Raw genomic sequence first — 18642 nt, 5'->3', positions numbered from 1 at the left:
CTGTTCCCCTCTGCTGGGTCCTCTTCTCCACTAAGGTTTTGCTGCAGAAGAAGGGGAGAAGTCTTAATGGGCTTTGGGAAATCTGAGGGAAGCTGAGGCAGTTCCAAAATCTTTGTTGCCTCCCTGCTGCCTCCTCCCTAAACCTGACTTTCTAATTTTTATGTTGTTGACTGGTTTGCAGGCCCCAGGCTGGGCCATTTGTGTGTTTATTCCCAATGATCCCTGTGCCTGCAGGGGTGTCTGCCCTGTCTTCCATGCTACCTGCCCTTGATGTCTTGTCCCAGCAGCTGCCTGATGAGATGCCAGGGCATGGGAAGAGCCAGCCCATGCCTTTGGGCCTGTCAGAGCTGGGATCCCAGGGAGAAGAGATGGGATTGTGGTGTTTGCCTCGCGCCCTTGCTCTCCTGCAGCTGTTTCCCAGTAAGCACAGGTCAGTGGTGGGAGAGCAGTGCTGGACATGTCAGAAACCACAGGCAGGGAGTGAGCTCCATGGAGGATAACTTTATTTTGGAACAGCTTTTCAGAACCAGGTAAGTAGAACACAAACTCTGCTGGTGTTTGGCATCAGGGGCTCAGTGAGACCACCCCACCTTGGCCTGGTCAAGCTGCCCTTGGCTCACACCTACCCTACACCTGCACTGAAAAACAGGCTGGCATCTGGGCAGCAATTCTCTGGAATTGCTCTGGCTTGGCATTTGCTCCAACTCCCTTCATGAGCTGGGAGGTTGGACAGTGAGGCCAATCTTGGAAGTAACCAAATCATCTGGAGAACAGAACTCCAGGCTTTAAGATTAAATCCAAGAGCCCTGTTTCATTCCCATTCAACCACCCCACTGAACCTGCTGCTGTGGGATGAGGGCAGCTCAGCATGGCTGCCTGCCTTGTCTAAATTCCTCCCTGCCCTGCCTGCAGCTCTTCTGCTCCCACTGACAGCAATCTGTGATTTGTGGCCTGTGCTGGCCCAGTCTCGCAAACCCAAATTTGAGGCAGGCTGGTGACGTGTGCTGGCAAGAACAGGAAAGACGTGGTGCTGCTGCTGCAGGGGACAGCTGGATCTCTGGACAGAGGGTCCCTGAGCAGCAAACTTCCTGCAGAACTGGCTCGGTGACGAACACAACGTGAAACAACAACAAGGAGGAACAAACGATGGGAAGTGCCTGCCTGCCCAAGGCCAAGCTCGGTGTCTTGCCTGACCACATCCGGCCAGCTGCTGAGCCAGGACCTGTGGCTGCCCAGGGGCAGCTCCTGCTGCTCACTGCAGGAACTCCTTGTACTCCTTGGAGAGTAGGGAGCCCTCACAGGAGCCTCTCCTGGCTGCTGCTGCTGGTCTGAACGTTTGGAGGGGAGAGGGAGCCATCAGCAGGGGAGCCACTGCAGCTTTGGCTCTGCTCTGAGGCTGCAAGACAGGGACAAAACACAAATCCTTGTGAGGGGAAGTGCTGGCTGTGCCTCACCTTGCTGGGAATTCTTGCAGGAATCTGGCCAGGAGGGCACAATCTGCTGGAATCTGGCCAGGAGGGGACATCAGAGCCCGTGCAGGCTGCTCACACATGGGACTCACCTGCCTGGGCTGGTGCCGCTCTGGGCGCTGCTCGCGGGGCTGGGGCTGCTGCCGGTGGGGAGGTTTGTACAAGGAGCTCTTCAGGTATTTGTAGAGGTTGCTCTTCAGGTGCAAGGGGTTGTAAGCAACTTCTACTTCCAAGTTGTTCAGGACACTCTGCTTGGAAGAGAGAACTTGAGTTTGCTACAGGATGTGACAGGTTTGTATGTTTGTGGTTTCATGGTTTCTTTTTCAGGGACAGTGTTGTAGCCACTTCAAACCACCCACCCTGCAGCAAAAGGTGAAGGGATTTTTGGCTGTGCTGCAAACCATAAGGAGCACTCTTAACTGTGTATAGAACAAGAGGCATCTCCAGACAGATCTTAATGGATTTAAACATCCCCTTGAAGGATACAGTCCTACCCTTTCCCATGCCCAGAATCAGCCAATAAGCTGGAACTCCCTTTCTGGGCACTGTCACCCCCAACTCTGCTTCACAAGGCCTCTTTCCCCCAGCAGACACCAACATTGCTCCCAAGGACAGGCATTTGTTGTCCATGGGGAAAGCTGTCTGCTGGGAAGGAGTTCTGGAGTGCAACATCACACAATGTCACTAGACATTGTCACAGCCATTTCCTTCCCTCCTTATCTGCTGAGGTGATAACACGAGCTGATAATGAGTGACTCACCTCGATGGGGCCCCTGACTTGCTCGGGGTGCTCAGCCAGGAGGGCTGGGAAGGCTGATGGCATCAGGAGCTCTCTGATGGCCACTGCTTTCACCAGGAGAGTGGCAGAGTCAGAGGGGACGATGACATAATAGGAGTGCACCACCACGTTCCAGTTTGGTCCGGTGTTCTGGGGCTCATGCCTGGCCAAGAGCATCCACTTCCTTTTCTAAAGGGCAAAATCCAGGTGTGAACAACAGCAACAGCCACTTCCTTCAGCACTGCCACCGTGGGCTCAGAGCAGGCACACTCACATCACAGAAGGGAAACTATTCTGCAGCAGGGCTGAGGACAATCTGGCATTTGGTTTGTTTTTTAGCAAGTCAGTGCTTAAAAAAAAAGCACCCAGTTTTGGTTTGCAGCTTGTCAGTAACTGGCAGTTCTCCACAGTCCAAGCCTTGGTTAATTATTTTCACTGTTAAAGTCTCATGTCTAACTCCAGCCCTGGCATTTGCACTTCACACCTCCAAACACTCATTTTTGGTAGGTTTAATGTCTTCCCTAAGCTCTGATGAGCTGTATCATATTTCCAGCAGATGGAAGAATCTACAAGCCCAATTCTGGCCCATGAGATAAGGCTGCAGCTTTTAAAAATGTTTCCTGACAGATGTTACAAGGTGTGCACTCACTGTTCCCTTCCCTGGCCATCCCTCCCCATCACAGTGCCATTTTCACACACTCACCAGGAGGCTGTGACACAAAGCATGGAAGCTGTGCTGGTTTGTCTCCAGTTCATCCCAGTCCAGCTGCCAGCAGCTTGTGGGCTTGATGATGAAGGGCAGCCCATAGAGTACAGACTCACAGACCCCTTCAGACTTCAGAGCCCTGCCAGGATACAGCTCATGTTAGTGCTCAGCATTGTAAGAACAACTGCACAGCTTGGAAATTATCCTGGTTTTTCCTATAAATCAATCTCAGAAAAGACACTGGGGAACATCTCTGTGCTCTGCCCTGAACTGCTGCCAGGAAAGTGAATTCTTAGGTGAAATCACAGCACTGTGAGGTTTTGCTTAGGTTCTGACATCCAATTAATTGCTGTGGCCTCATTAGGTAATGAGAGAGCAGAATTCTGCAATAAAACATTTCACTGGGGTGTAAGAACTTCTTCAGGAATGGCATCTGTGGTGTCACCCTCATTGAGTGCTGTGGTGACACCAGTGTGGCTGTGGTCTGCACATGGGCTGTGCTGTTCCATGAGAGGAAGAGTGATGGAACTGAGGCTTTTTCACAGCAGAATTTTGCTCACCAGCACCCCAGAGCCTCCTGGTGATGTCACAGGCCCCAGGAAAGTGAAGCTTTTCTTACACCCTCCCCCAGTTAGCCAGTGGAAGACAAGGAGCACCACTCACTTCAGCACCCGGAGTTTGTGCAGAGCTGGGGAGGGCCAGGCTGCCACGTGCCAGGGAGAGCTGGCATCTGCTGCTCTCCCAGTGCCATCAGCTGTCCCCAAAAGCAGGGCTGGGTCCAGCAGCCTCTCCTGCAAATCACACTTCAGGCACACTGGGAGAAGGAGAATGGTTTAGGTCACTGGGATGGGCCATGTTTAGCACATGACAAGCTCAAAGCACTTAAAAATTGATGTTTTCTAGCAGCTGTTGGGGGAAGGAAAACACTAAAGCCTGGCACAGGGCATCAGCCTGTCCCCAAGTCCCTCTGCAAGACAGCCTTTATTTAAGTGCAGCTCTGGCACAGACTCTGTTTTGAACACAATTTTTAGTGCTGTTCCACTCTCAAGGCTCCTTTTTACCTTGACCACGTGGCTGTAAATTCACCTACCCCTGCAGGCACATTTTTGCTGCAGAATGGAAACAATTGCAGCCTCAGCAGCTGTGGCAGCAAAGAGCAGCTTTGCAAGCCTGATGATTTTCAAGTTATCCACAGACCTCACCCGGGTCTCTAAATGGGAGGGAAGTTGCCCACAGGACAATCCTGGGTAACCTTTAAGGCTGAGGGATTCAGGAGCTCCTTGAAGGGGAGCAGAGGGGAGAGAAAATGAAATACTTAAGGAGTTCTTGGGTGCAGCAGCATGGCCAAAACCTCCTGAGGGAAGGAGGAGATGGAGCTGTTCCCTCTCTGTGCCATGGTCATGGAGCCAGGTTTTAAACAGCATCTCCAGGCTGATGACATTGTCCTCTACAGTTTGCACCTCGATGTCCATTCCCAGGATTGCCATATCTGCAGGAAAAAAAGGCAAAGTAGGTGAAAAAGCACCAATATTTTCAGCCATTGAAAAGATTTCTTCAGCAATTATTAAACTCCTTTGTTGAAGCTGCAGACAAATGTGGTTTGATGAAGCAACAACTTTTAAGTGTGGAGAAACGTAGGCTGGACAGCAGAGTTAGGCAGGGTATAAACAAGATAAACCCAAATAAAACCCCAAAACCACCTACAAATAATATCTCAAAGGTGCATGCAGATGAGGAGCTACTTGAAGTCCATCAGATAAACAAAAATAAAATGGGATAAATAAAATAAAGGGAAGAAAAACAAACATTTGCAAATTGCATGAGATGTGCAATACAACCACATGTAAACCCAGAAGGTGCAGTTTGGTAGCACTAATAGCTTTACCATACAGCCAGGATGTGGAAAGGCTTTCTGAGAAGAGGAATAAATAGCAGAAATAGACTTTTTCCACCTCTTGTGTTTACCAGGCCAGCAAGGGGATTAAAAAACAGTGCTGCATCCATCTACACTGAGAAATCTTTTCATTTCTAATGCCTATTGGGAAAAATGACACTTATGCTTTAAAAAAAACCCAAAACCAAAGAAAAACCCCTAGAAATGAAATCATTTCTAGCTGGCAAATAATCCAGGTCTACTGTAATGACTGTAATTCTTCAAATGCTCTGCAGGACACACTTTTGGCTGTCCCCACCTCCCAGCCTTGAGGAAGAGATTATGGTGGTTGTTTGTCTGCAGCAAAGTAGACTCAGCTCCGACTCACAACAGGAGACCTTTCACACTGCCCTTGCTCCTAAAAACCTTTCCTTCTCCTCTCTGACTGTCCCTGGCTGCCAGGATATTTAATTCCTTTATTTTTTTAGTTCTTTATATTTTTTTTTTTGGTTCTTTATTTCTTTTTTTTTTCAGTTGGAAGCTGCTCTTCACGAACGGAGCTGTTCCCACCTCCAGCTCCTTGCCCTGAGTGTTGCTCCCATTTCCCTGCAGAATTCACTGCTGCAGGGTGATCCTGTTTTGGGTGATTTTAGGCTTGGGCTTCTCTCAGGGATGTGCACTGAGGAGGGCATTAACAGCCCAGAAGACAAAGCACCAGGAAATCCATGTAATTAACTTTTACCAACAGCAAAACACAGCTGACAAAGGGAATTATTTGTGTTTTGGGGCTGGTAAATGCTTTAGTTCCTCCCTCAGTAAATATTTCCCTGGTTTTTGTTTTCTTATTTTTTTTCCTCTGTAATAGATATTTAATCACACTTCTGCAGTTGGCACAAGACATGACGATTTTAAAAGAAATGCACTGCATTCATTAGGAAAAGCAGGTTGGGGTGCCCATATCTCCTGTGCAGTGGGTCTCAACCTTCCTGGAGAGCAGAGCCAGGTAGAGAAAGGAGCCCTGGGATTGCAGAAGATGGGCTGGGGTCATAAAAAAGGCATCAGTGCTTTATCTGCAGGACTTGTTTGCTTTTATCACAGAGAAATAGCTGGGAGCAGTTATCTCCAGCACATGCAAACATTCACCTTTGTTAGCAAAAGGTCTGGCAAGGCTCAGCTGCTTTCAGGGAGTGGAATGGGGCAGGGGAAGGGAAATAATAGTAACAACAACAACAGTAATAATGGTAATATATAATTAACATTATATAATTGTAATAGAATAATAGCATGGTTATATTGATAATTCATAATACAATATAATCATAATATAATTACAAGATAATTATCATATATATTTATTATCATTAATAATGATAATAATAGTTATAATAATTATGCTAATACTATCTTGATTATAGACAATTATTATATAATTATGATAACAGTATAATTATATTGATAATATATTATATATTATAATTATATATTATAATTAAAATTACAGAATTGTAATGTATATAATGAATTATTAATAGTGATAATAGTGGCGATTATGATAATAATAATATATTGATTGGATAAAATTCATATTATATAATTATGATTATAGTATAATTATATTGATATTATATAATTATAATATAATTATAATATATTATAATACAGTAGAATTGTAATATAAAATAAATTATTAATAATAATGATAATAGTGGTGATGATGATTATGATGATGAAGATAATTATAATTATTATATATTGAATGTATAAAGTTAATATTATAAAATTATTATAATAGTATAATTATATTGATATATATAATTATAATAGAATTATAATACAATAGATTTGTAATATATATAATGTATTATTAATTATGATTATAATAGTGATGATTATAATAATGAATATGAATATGAATATGGTGATGATTATTATTATTATTATTATTATTTCATCAATTAGAGACCAGTCCATCCAAAGGCCAGGCATCCTGTTGGTTACTCCCCCAGACTATTCCCACCTCAACTGTCCTTCTGTCCATGGGGTTCAGTTAAATCAGTTTGCTCTGATTCTGGATCTCAGCACGTTCAAAGCTGTTCTAAGATTTGCCAGCGTGGGCTTTTCAAACTCCTGAAGTCTTTTCCAGCTGCACTGACCTGGGAATGAGCCTGTGGAGGGGATATCCTGATCCTGCTCTGGATATTAAAAGTGTAAGCAGGTTCAAATAACCCATAAAAAACTAATGGAAGAAATCTCCTCAGTGAAATGAAGCTCTTGATTAAGTGTTGCATCACAATATTTATTTTCTAGTTCAACACAGCACCAATCTTGCATTTCCTGTACACTGGATCTTGCAAACTCAATGCTGTTTACTGTAATTTTTTAATAGGAAAATGGTTTTTTTTCAGAAACAGAAGGAAGGAGCTCCAGTGGGTATCATAAACCAGTTTTCCCAATTATCTGACCTATTCATTCCCTGTTGCTTTTCTTAGAGAGCAAACAGTTCATCCACTCAGAAAATCAGAATCTCATCCCTTGACATTTCAATGGCCTTTATGTCCACATTTATATTTTCATTCCATTTACTGGGTGAAAGGGCTACACAAAAATCCACATTTAGAAATAATCTGGGTGGGGTTTTGCATTCCCTGAAGCAGCCCTGTGACAGAGAGGCACAGAGCATCTCCTCCTCTGTGAGCTGAGCCTTCCAAGGCTTCCCTGCAGGATTCCCAGTCCCTACTGGGACTATTGACCAGAAATTTGCTGCAACCATGAAAGAAAATGAACAGCAAGAGACAAATAACCCTGCTTGTTCCTCAGTAAAAAACAGAAATAACCCCTTTGAATCCTGTTGGGATCTGAAATACAAAAAGTTCTCAGAACTTTGGGCCTGTAAACCAAAGCTTAGAATTAAACACAAGATTTGATCTGAGACTTTAGAAAAGGCTTCCAAACTTTAGTGCTAGAAGCAAGAATTTGGATTTATAGTTTAAAGCAAAGACATGTTAAGCTGAGTAAAAGAAAGTTGAGAGTTTTAGAGTTGAAGATATGGAAAAAATAAAAGCAGCTACCAAGGTCAAGAAAGAAATTAGAATGCAGTACTGTGAGTTTGTGTGTCATAAATGATTAGCTAAGAAAACTTACACTGTAGCATGGGTCCATAAGATAAAATATTTAAGGATTGGGTCAAAAACATAAATATCCTTTATTAGTGCAGTGTTTTATTAGTCACTAATGCCTTAAAAAGTCTTGTGGTTAAAGGTGTTATGGCCTTCTGAACCAGGCTGTAATGATGTCAGCTGAACTCACCCTTCCTGCCTGTGTAGAAGATGATAAACCACATCACCTAAAAAGCTCAGAAATCCCATCTCTAACTCATTCAGAACTTAAAAAATCCCCATAAAATCCTCTCTCCCAGGCTGCACATTGCTGGCAAGAGTTACTGTCACTGACCAAGCCTCTTAATTAGCTGGTTTTGTGTCTTTGATGCAGTTCCTGCTTACTGCTGCTGCTTTCCTCCATGCTCAGAGTGTGTTACCCCCACAACTCGATGCCTCTCTCTCTTTAACCCCCACAGTGAAGCTGTGTCACACATGAATTTTAAATGACACCATGAGCTGAAGTAACCCACTGCCAGTTCTTGGCTGCTTTTTTCTGTCGAGGTTGGGATTGAAGCACTTGAGAGGTTATTTCATGTTCAGGCTCAGATGTTTATTATTTCTTATCTATGTTACAGTCTCACAGCAGTGAGTTCTGCAGCATTTCACTAATGAGCTACAAAATGGCCCCATATCTCTCTCTACAAGGTCTTTTAAGGCTAAACTACCCAATTAAGAAGTGACACTTAAATTATTTTCACTTTTAACCCAATAACTAATCACTCAAAGTCCACAACGTGGAATTTTTTTATCCAATTACAAAATACCACCAAACCCATGGAGAGGAAGGTGAAGAAGAAGGACCAGCCTCCACCTTAAACCTACATCTTGCTTTATATATATATATTACTATATTCTAAAACTTAAACTCTAAGTTTTGATATTACACATTTCTATTCAAACTCCACCCCCACAATCCCAGTTCTGTCATTCCATTTTGGAACCTTCTCCACAGGCTCAGGTCAATGCAGTGCTCTCCTGGAGGTCAGAGCCTGGCAGCACAGAAAGTCTGGAATTCTCAGCAGCCAGGACCCCAACAATGCAGGAGCTCTGTAAGTTCCACAAGCCCCAGAGAAGAGCTGTGGTACAAACTTCCTCCAGGCACAGCAGTCCCCACTGACCCAAGGGACATGAAGTAGCCCAAGGGGAAGTGACAGATGTTGGACTGTCGTGCTGCCCAAAGCCAGAACTTCCCTAAAAATGCCCTCCACTCACCACTGCTGGGCTCCTCTGCTGGCACACACTGCTCCACATCCTCAGGCTCCAGGAAATCTCTCTTCAGCACCTCAATGACCTGTATTCTTCTCAGGCTCACCAGGTCTATGTCTTGTAGTTTCTTTTCCAGCTGCTTTACCATGTCTCTGCTGGGCTGGCTGGTCAGAATTGTGATCTGAAACACAAATCAGAGCATGAAGAAGCTGCCTCTACCCCAGTTCTCTCTTGGGAGGTGAAGATGTTGGGTAGCACTGGTCTCACGATGGAGAGAGGAGAAATCTTGCTGAAATATCTCATCTATTCAAAAGCAGATTTATAAGTTTTTTGCTTTTTGAGCTTTGGCTCACATTTCAGCCAATATGAAATGGATTGAGAGGTTCACTGGAGGAGCATCTACAGCTTTTGTGCTCTGTGCTTTGCACTTGTCCTCACTGAGTCTCTATGTGTAAGAAGGGACTTGTACATTAATTATTGTCCAAATAAACTAAACTTGGCCTTCCCCTTTGAAAGCTGAATGGGATTTTTGTATTTTTTAAATGTATCCAGTCTATCCTAAAGATATTTCCAAAGAGAGCAGCAGTAGGTGGGATTCCCACCACCCAGTTTTGGTCTGATACTGAGAAAAGGAAACAAAAATTCAACTTACTCTGCATTAAAAAAACGTGTGTGATGGGGAGGGGAGAGAAATTGTAATCACTTAAGTATCTGGAGCAGAAAGAGGCCTTTTTTGACTTTTTTTTTGGCCTTTTGTAAGTGTAAAAGTCCTTCCTGCCTGTGAGTGACCAGAGCTTGTCCCTGCAGCATTTCTTACATCCCCTTGCAAAGAGAAGTACAATAAAATTGCATCATCTAGAAGAACTAGAAGAATAATTGCATAATCTAGAAGAACTGCTTAGGGGAGTAAAAACTCCCTGTATCCATATATTGACTTAATTTTTAATGTAGCTTGTTCCTTCAAGTACACTAGAAAATGTCCTGGATTTTGTTGTGTGTCTAAAAAGGTCTTGTGTCCAAAGCATGCTCTGTTTGTTCCAACCTCCAGCTTTAAAGCACAAATCACCTTTCAAATGGGCAGGAAAAATACCTTAAAGCCTCAAGAAAGGCAAAAAATCAGTAGAAAAGTTTCATGGACAGATACTGGGAGTGAATCTCAATTGCAGCCTGATCACAGCGTGACTCTGTGAGACTCTGGAAGGGTTTAAGGACCTAAACAAAGCAGAAAGACTTGGCAAATTTCAATCTCAATTTGTTTTTTATGACTGACAGGTGAACCCTGAGTCTGGGAAGTCTGAAATGCCAGATTTTTTGGAGCTGGTATTTTCTGCTGTCCAGAGGAAAACATTCCTGTGTGAGTCCTTTCCCCTCAATAACTCTCTGTCCTTTCATGTCAGTGGATACTATCTAAAAAAATACTTCCTCCTGTGAACCTTGCTCTGCTTTCTGCATTCACACATCTGTTCTCATGTGTTATTGCCATCTTCCCCCCCCCCTTTATACAAAATGACACATTTAGAGCTGAAAACACAGCCACCAAAATCCACCAGAAGCGTGTCCACCAAAATCTATCAGATCCTGAACCAGGCCAGCTTTCCCTAGATGTGTCCCCTTTTCCACAGGAATCTGTCCAGAGGGATTTGAGGACTTGATATCTTCCTTCAGGACTTCTGTGGATCTCTGTAACATCCAGAGTGCTGAATACCTAAATTTTTCTGCATGTTCACTGCACACAAAATACACATTTATAAATCACAATGATGTGGGATGGCTCCCACTCCCCTCTCAGCATTTTCTTACCTCAACAGAACTATTTGTGGAGCCTCCTGCTGCTGTGTGCCTGCTGTACTGCTTGAACTGCTGCAATCCATCCTGCACAGCTTGCAGCACTCCATTCCCCCCCTGTGGGAAGCAGCCTTCAGCTGGCAGCGAGCGGAGCTCTGAAATGCAGGCTTGGACTCGGGCAAAGTTTTCTTTCACTTGCTGCAAAACAGAGTTCAAGGAAAGGCTGGGGTCTCAGCTTACAAGATGTGGCTGGGGGTGTGTGTTCTATCCCCATCTGTCAGAGGTGGGGCACTTATCTGCTGTTCATTGGGCAGTTTCCTTTATCTGTTCTACAACCCATCCTCCCTCCAGGAGATCTCTGCTGTTCATGGGCCATTAATTATTAATTATCTTCTGTCCATGGCCAGTGAGTGTCCCTGCAGGGCTGATCAAATTCCATCATCCCATGGGGAGATGCTCCACCCAGGGGAGGAGCCAAGCATTCCTACCTGGATACAATCTGAGCTTTGGAACAGCCCAGCAGCCTCTGCCCACTGCATTCCCAGAGGAGCAGCTTTCTGCTGCCCTGCATTCCCAGAGGGAGAGCAGGCCCATCTCCAGCAGCCCTGGAGCTGCAAAGGAAAACTCCCCCCTTGTGCAGGATCCCTGCTCCAGCAGAACCACAGCTGGCACTGCAGGAGGGCTGAGCCCCCCTGGGATGGGACTGTGCCACCACCCTGAGCCCCCCTGGGATGGGACTGTGCCACCACCCTGAGCCCCCTGGGATGGGACTGTGCCACCACCTGAGCCCCTGGGATGGGACTGTGCCACCACCCTGAGCCCCCCTGGGATGGGACTGTGCCACCAGCCTGAGCCCCCCTGGGATGGGACTGTGCCACCAGCCTGAGCCCCCTGGGATGGGACTGTGCCACCAGCCTGAGCCCCCCTGGGATGGGACTGTGCCACCACCCTGAGCCCCTGGGATGGGACTGTGCCACCAGCCTGAGCCCCCTGGGATGGACTGTGCCACCACCCTGAGCCCCCCTGGGATGGGACTGTGCCACCACCCTGAGCCCCCCTGGGATGGGACTGTGCCACCACCCTGAGCCCCCCTGGGATGGGACTGTGCCACCAGCCTGAGCCCCCCTGGGATGGGACTGTGCCACCACCCTGAGCCCCCCTGGGATGGGACTGTGCCACCACCCTGACACACAGGGTCTGTTCTCATTCTGGCAGTTGTTTGTTTTCTTTTTTTATTTTTTGTACTATTGCATTTGTATTTTTAGTTTTCCTAGTAAAGAACTGTTATTCCTGCTCCCATATCTTTGCCTGAGAGCCCCTTAATTTCAAAATTATAATAATTCAGAGGGAGGGGGTTTACATTTTCCATTTCAAGGGAGGCTCCTGCCTTCCTTAGCAGACACCTGCCTGTTCAAACCAAGACAGCTGGTAAACAAATGAAATATCTCTCCATAATGTGGAGGAAGTCTGGTGGTCACAGAGAAATCAGCTCACCTGAGCCTCACCAAGAACTCAGCAGCTAAACTGGTACCTTGTGACCACAGGAAAGATATTGAGTGAACTCTACCAAATTTATTTAATGCAGTAAAAGACACTGCTGCCAGAGGTCACCTTCCCCACTGAAGAGGCAGTAGGTGAACATTTGACTCGTTTGCCTCAGGTGTGTGGAGCTCTGGGTCCTTGAAGCACCCCTGAGCCCTGGTTTGCAGGGTGGGCTTTCAGTGGGACTGAGTGGGAAGCTGCAAAGCTCTGCTCAGTCCTTACTCAGTGCCACATTAAATTTTTTGATGATTCAATGCTGATTTCTTATCTTGCCACCATTTACTCACCCCCAGAATTATCTACTTTCTTTCTGGCTTCTCTTTCTTTGCCCTCCCTGCCCTTTCCAGGGAGGCTTTATGGACTCTCCTGCTGGGGAGACCAGTGGGAACACAGACCATAAACAAGCAAGAGGAAAGGTTAAAACCAGGGTAAGTGTGTCTGACACTTCCCCATGTACTCTCCCCATCTCTATTTTCAGTTCTGGGGCTTTCCTGACTTGATGATTTGTCTAACACAGCTCTGAGAAACAGCTTCAGTACAGCAGCTGATGTCTACTGTTGGGATGTAGCACCCAAAAAACCAGCAGAGTGAATCCAAAAAATGGCTTAGAAATGATTAAAATCATTGTAAACATGTTTTGCAGTTAAACTTATCATTTGTTCTTGATTTACCAGCCAGAACAGAGAAGGGACCTACTCCTATTTAGAGGAAGAAAGGATAAAATACAAGCATGTTCTTCAATCTAGCCAGAAGAGTGAATATATTAAGAAATCCCTGGAGGATAAAGCAAATAAAGGCAAATTAGGAACCAGGTACAGGTTTCACAATGACAATTATTAACCACTGGATGAAATTATCAAGAGAAGTACTTGATTACCCATCTTGTCTTCAGATCAGAACTAGATGGCTTTCTGGAAGGAAGTTTAAATGAAATAGGGGCACTTTGGTGAAATATAATAGCCTGTGATGTGAACATAAAAACCAGTGACCTAAGGGCTCCTCTGCCTTTAAAAACTGTGACTGTCAAAATGAGGAATTGTTGTTTAAACAAAAAAGACAGCGGATCAGGAGCAGCAGTCATAAGATTATCCTTGTCACATTATCTATAATTAGCCAGAGTCTTCTTGCAGATCACATTTGCTAATTTACTCTTGACCTCTGGCTTTTTATTCTTCTCAAGATGTGAAGACTTGACAAAACTTTCAGAATGTTTCCACCATTGCTGTGTAAGTTGGAAGGGTTAATCCTGTGTGTTTACAGTGATGCTGTGTAAATGGGAGTGCTCAGTGTGATTATTTCTAACAGGATGACTTCAAAAATTCTTGTGAAGAACTTTAGGATGCATATTTGTATTCCCAAAATACAATTGTATTACTGCAGAGCTGCTGCTCACTCTCCATCTACATTTATTCCTGTGCAGAGCCCCAAGGGAGAGCAATATTTGTTCTTACTGACTGAGAGCTCTGTATTTAAAACACGTGGGGATGTGGCACTTAGGAATGTGCTTAAGTGGTGGATTTGCCAGGGCTGGGTTTAGAATTGGATTTAGTCTTAGAGGACTTTTCCAGATGATGCTGAGAGCAATATTCGTTCTATTTGTTCTTACTGACTTTGATCTCTGTATTTAAAATCTGTGGGGATGTGGCACTTAGGAACACGCTTAAGTGGTGGATTTGCCAGGGCTGGGTTTTAAATTGGATTTAGTCTTAGAGGACTTTTCCTGAAATCACAGAATCATCTGGTTTCTCAAATTCAGCATATATATGATAGATAGACAGATAGATAGACAGATAGATATTCAACTCAGATATATATATAGACATAGATATTTATATATCTATATATCTATATAGATAGATATAGATATAGATATTTTAATTCTGCACCTTTTCCCTTCAGTCTCTAGAACCTCTCACACATTGGTAATATTTGCCCAGCTTGAGCTGTGTGTGATAATTCTGACAGAGAAGCAGTACAGCACAAAGCAGCACATGAAAGGTGCAACAGATGCTCCAAAACAGATGTTTTAGGAAGGAAGAGCACAAAACCTAATTTATCAGGTTGACAGATCAAAAATGACACTCCTCCTTTTCAACTTTAGGAAATTCATGAAATTTGATGAAATTCACCTCATGGTGAAACGTTTGTTCTGAGAACAGCCGATTTTTAAGATGTGAAATTACATACAGATTTTTAGATATGAATTTAGATATAAATAATTAATTTTTTTCCCCCTGAGCAGCAGCACAGCCAGGGCCATACCGTGAAGGGCAGCAGACACTCCTGCTGGGGCTGCACCACGTAGAGGCTGAGCAGGGGCACCCTGCAGGGCCCTGCCAGGCCACAGGCCAGGCACAGGACGTTCTCCAGAGCCTCGGAGAGCACGGAGCAGGTGCTGGCCCAGGAAGGGGAGGTGGCATCCACCACCAGGATGTGGGATGGCTGCTGGCTGGGGGCTTTGGCTGCAGGGAAAGTTCTCCGTGGCTCTGAGGGGAATTTTCTGGAATTCATGGCTTCTGCACCTGGGTGTTATGTGCACGGTGATGCATCTGAATGGGAGAGATGAATAAAGAACAGCAATGAGTGAGGCACTCTGTTAGAACCTTAATAAATTATTGAGAATTTCAGACTTTCTGTGCCCACAAACATTGACCCCCAAGAGAACACTGCATTTGACCTGAAGCCATAGAGAAAACTTCCAAAATTAAATGACAGAATTAAGATGATGAGTGTATAGTTTAAATAAAAGTGTGTATTATCATATAGTTGAAAACCTAAAGTTTAAAGTTTTAGAATATAGGAATACATATATAACAAAATAAAAATTTTAATGCAGAAGCTTGTCCTTCTTTATGGATTTAAGAAGTATTGTGTAATTAGATAAAAAAGTCCACATTGCAAGCCACAACTAGTTAGTTATTAAGTTAAAAATTAAAATTATAAGTGTGTACTTCAAATAAAAGTGTGTAATATCACTTCAGATACTTAAGTGATTGCAATTTCTCTCCCCTCCCCATCACACACGTTTTTTTAATGCAGAGTAAGTTGAATTTTTGTTTCCTTTTCTCAGTATCAGACCAAAACTGGGTGGTGGGAATCCCACCTACTGCTGCTCTCTTTGGAAATATCTTTAGGATAGACTGGATACATTTAAAAAAATACAAAAATCCCATTCAGCTTTCAAGGGAGAAGGCCAAATTTAGTCTATTTGGACAATAATTAATGTGCAAGCGCCTTCTTACACACAGAGACTCAGTGATGACATGTGCAAAGCACAGAGCACAAAAGCTGTAGATGCTCCTCCAGTGAACCTCTCAACCTATTTCATATAGAAAAAAAGCTTAAAATTTATATATATATATATATATATATATATATATATATATATATATAAAACAAAATAAAAGTTTTAGAACAAAACCTAGTCTTTCTTCTTCATCTTCTCCCTCTTTTTCAGCAGTTTAAACAATATTGTGTAATTAGATTTAAAAAATCCACATTACAAACCACAAGAAGTTAGTTATTAAGTTAAAAGTAAAAATAATCAAAGTGTCATTTCTTAATTAAACAGTTTATCCTTAAAAACCCTTATAGAAAAAAAATACAGCTCCATTTTTAATTTTTTAACATAAAGTACAATAAAACTCATTTTGTAAACTGTAATATAAATAAAAACTAACAAACATCTCAATCCAAATTCTGCACTGGCCAGGAGGTTGCACCCAAACCCCAGAGAGAACAGTCCCTGTTCCTTCACCCCCAGCAGCATGAGACAAGTAGCTGGAAAAGCCAAAGGAGGCCAGCAGGATACAGCAAGAAAATCCTGCACACCCATGAATTTTACTCTGTGGGTAAAATTTCCTTGTTGGTTTTCTTTTTGCTGTTTATTACTGTTCCTTTGTGGGTGTGAAAAACCAACTTTTGTCCTTCAGAGTGTCAAACACCTGGGATGAGCTCATCCACAGACCTTGAATTTGACTGAATTTGACTTTTGTTCCTCACCCCTATCTCACTTCAACCTTAAGCATAAGAGCATTTTCCTGTTCAAAAATGTATTTTTTACTTCATGAGCAAAAAGCTTTTCTAAAAATCCTCTCTTCACTAAATCCATGCAAATCCTTCAGTGCTGTTTCTAAAGATACAGGAAATGCTTCAAAAAAGAAAAGAGTTGATATAACTGCACACATCTTGTTATGAACTGGGATGATTTATTTTTTTCCTACAGTTTTATTCCCATCAGAATTAGTAAAAGTTTTTGGAAGGATTTACACAGTTGGGCTCTGGTGTGTCATTTGTGTGCTGTTTTCAGCTCACACAAACAGCTCTTTTATGGTCTCCAAGGAGACAAGATACTGCATTTCCTACAGCCTCCAGCACTTTGGAGTAAGAATTTCTGTAAGGCTTGGGAAGAGCAAGAAATGAGTTTTTATCTGGCTGAAGAATCACCAGGAAAAAAAAAATCTGAATTTCTAAGATTCCTTAGGATGCCTGTCAGTGCAGGAAAAACAAGAGTAATCACTGACTGAATTTCAAAACTGGGTAAACACTTCAGAGCTGATGAAAATGTTATAAACACAGATATAGATGATGCAGGTATCTTGCTTTGATTAGTCCTCTGGTATAATTTGATTGTCAAATGAAAAACTGCCAGATATCACTTTAATCAGTGTCTCTCCTGAAGCTTTTCAATTTACAGCAGAGTTACTCAATTACTTCACTGAATCTGGGAATGGACTTGTCTGTCTGAATTTTTTCTGATGAGGCTTCAGCGCTGCTGAACTCTGCAAGCCCCCAGAGCTTTCTCAAACAAGGAAACAAAACCCATCCTGTCAGAAATCCACAAGAGTTGGGCCTCAGCATTGGGTTCAGAGAGGAAAATGAGTTTTGATGCTGAAGCAGAGAGAGTTTTACTCGTTTTGAATGTGTTCTCTCATTCTTGGCACTCTACTTATTTGTATTCCCAAACTATTACTGCAGAGCTGCTGCTCATTCTCCATCTACATTTATTCCTGTGCAGAGCCCAAAGTGAGAGCAATATTTGTTCTCACTGACTTAGAGCTCTGTGTTTAAAATCTGTGGGGATGTGGCACTGAGGAACATGCTTAAGTGGTGGATTATTAAGGACTAGGCTTATTTTAAAGTGGTTTTGTTAAAATAGATCACTCACCAGCTCCTTACCAACTCACTTCAATTTCTTCATAATTGTGGTGTCTTAATTAGTCTCTGCTTAGCAATATTATGATTTTATTTATATGAATCTCTCTCTACAATAATTGACAATATTTGACCTCTTTTATAGCTCTAGTGAGGCTGGAGAATGGAGGAATTCTGTGGGAAAAAAAATTCTGTGGTAAAATGACATTTTCATTTAGGCATTGGGCGGACTGACAGAGCCCATCCCGAGGGATCCTCCACAATTCCATGAGAATTGGGTAAACTCTGAGTTCTGGCAGCTGATTTGACATTAAGTTATTGCTCAATAAAGCAGAGCTCTCCAGGTGTCAGGGCTGGTGATGTGCATTTTGCTCAATGCAAGGAGACACAAATTGTGCAGAACTAGAAAGAGGCAGAAAGGAAATTTCTTTGTAGTGAATGATTTGTGACTGCTGAGGACATTGTGCAGTTGCACATCATCCTATGTGCTTAGCTTGTTATATAAAAAAAAATTATTAAATAATATCCAGGTCTAAAAAGAAGTAGCACCAAAGCCACTGGTTAAAGAGGATGGAGGATAATTGGTTTTAAAAGGTGCCATTTTCAGAGTAAGCTTCAAACCCCTGGGAAACAGGAATATTCTCATGTGGAAAACAGACCAAGCTGCATAAATGAGGGTGTTCTAGAGAATAAACTGGCTGTGCAGTGTGGATGGCCTCTGGTGTGAACAGCTTTTTCCACCTAGCCTAGAAAGGAAGGTATTTATTTAAAAAGGTCAGCATGAACAGAAGAATAAAGAGTTCTCAGAAAATCAATCTACTAAAAACAAAATTATTCCAGACCCTATGTAATAGAAGATATTATGTGTTACTCTATTCATCAGTGCTATAATCAATCTTAAATAAATGGCTTTAGGCTTGTGCTTTTATTGGCATAAAATCATCAAACCTTAGCAAGAATTGTCACTTCAT

General features: G+C 43.1%; 1 protein-coding gene across 1 annotated transcript; it reads right to left on the bottom strand.

The window, feature by feature from the left end:
* Nucleotides 1–380: 380 nt before the first annotated feature.
* On the bottom strand, nucleotides 381–17717 carry M1AP (meiosis 1 associated protein). Its single transcript, XM_050974085.1, is given in 11 exon segments — nucleotides 381–1396; nucleotides 1562–1717; nucleotides 2230–2436; nucleotides 2951–3092; nucleotides 3617–3767; nucleotides 4269–4442; nucleotides 9197–9371; nucleotides 10991–11173; nucleotides 14780–15040; nucleotides 15042–15066; nucleotides 17704–17717. Coding segments are annotated over 11 exon segments (1632 nt in total). The 3' UTR covers nucleotides 381–1252.
* Nucleotides 17718–18642: the final 925 nt, after the last annotated feature.

The sequence above is a fragment of the Serinus canaria genome, chromosome 4 (assembly GCF_022539315.1).
Source record: "Serinus canaria isolate serCan28SL12 chromosome 4, serCan2020, whole genome shotgun sequence".
Taxonomy (NCBI): Eukaryota; Metazoa; Chordata; class Aves; order Passeriformes; family Fringillidae; genus Serinus; species Serinus canaria.
This window is presented reverse-complemented; position numbering and strand designations above follow the sequence as displayed.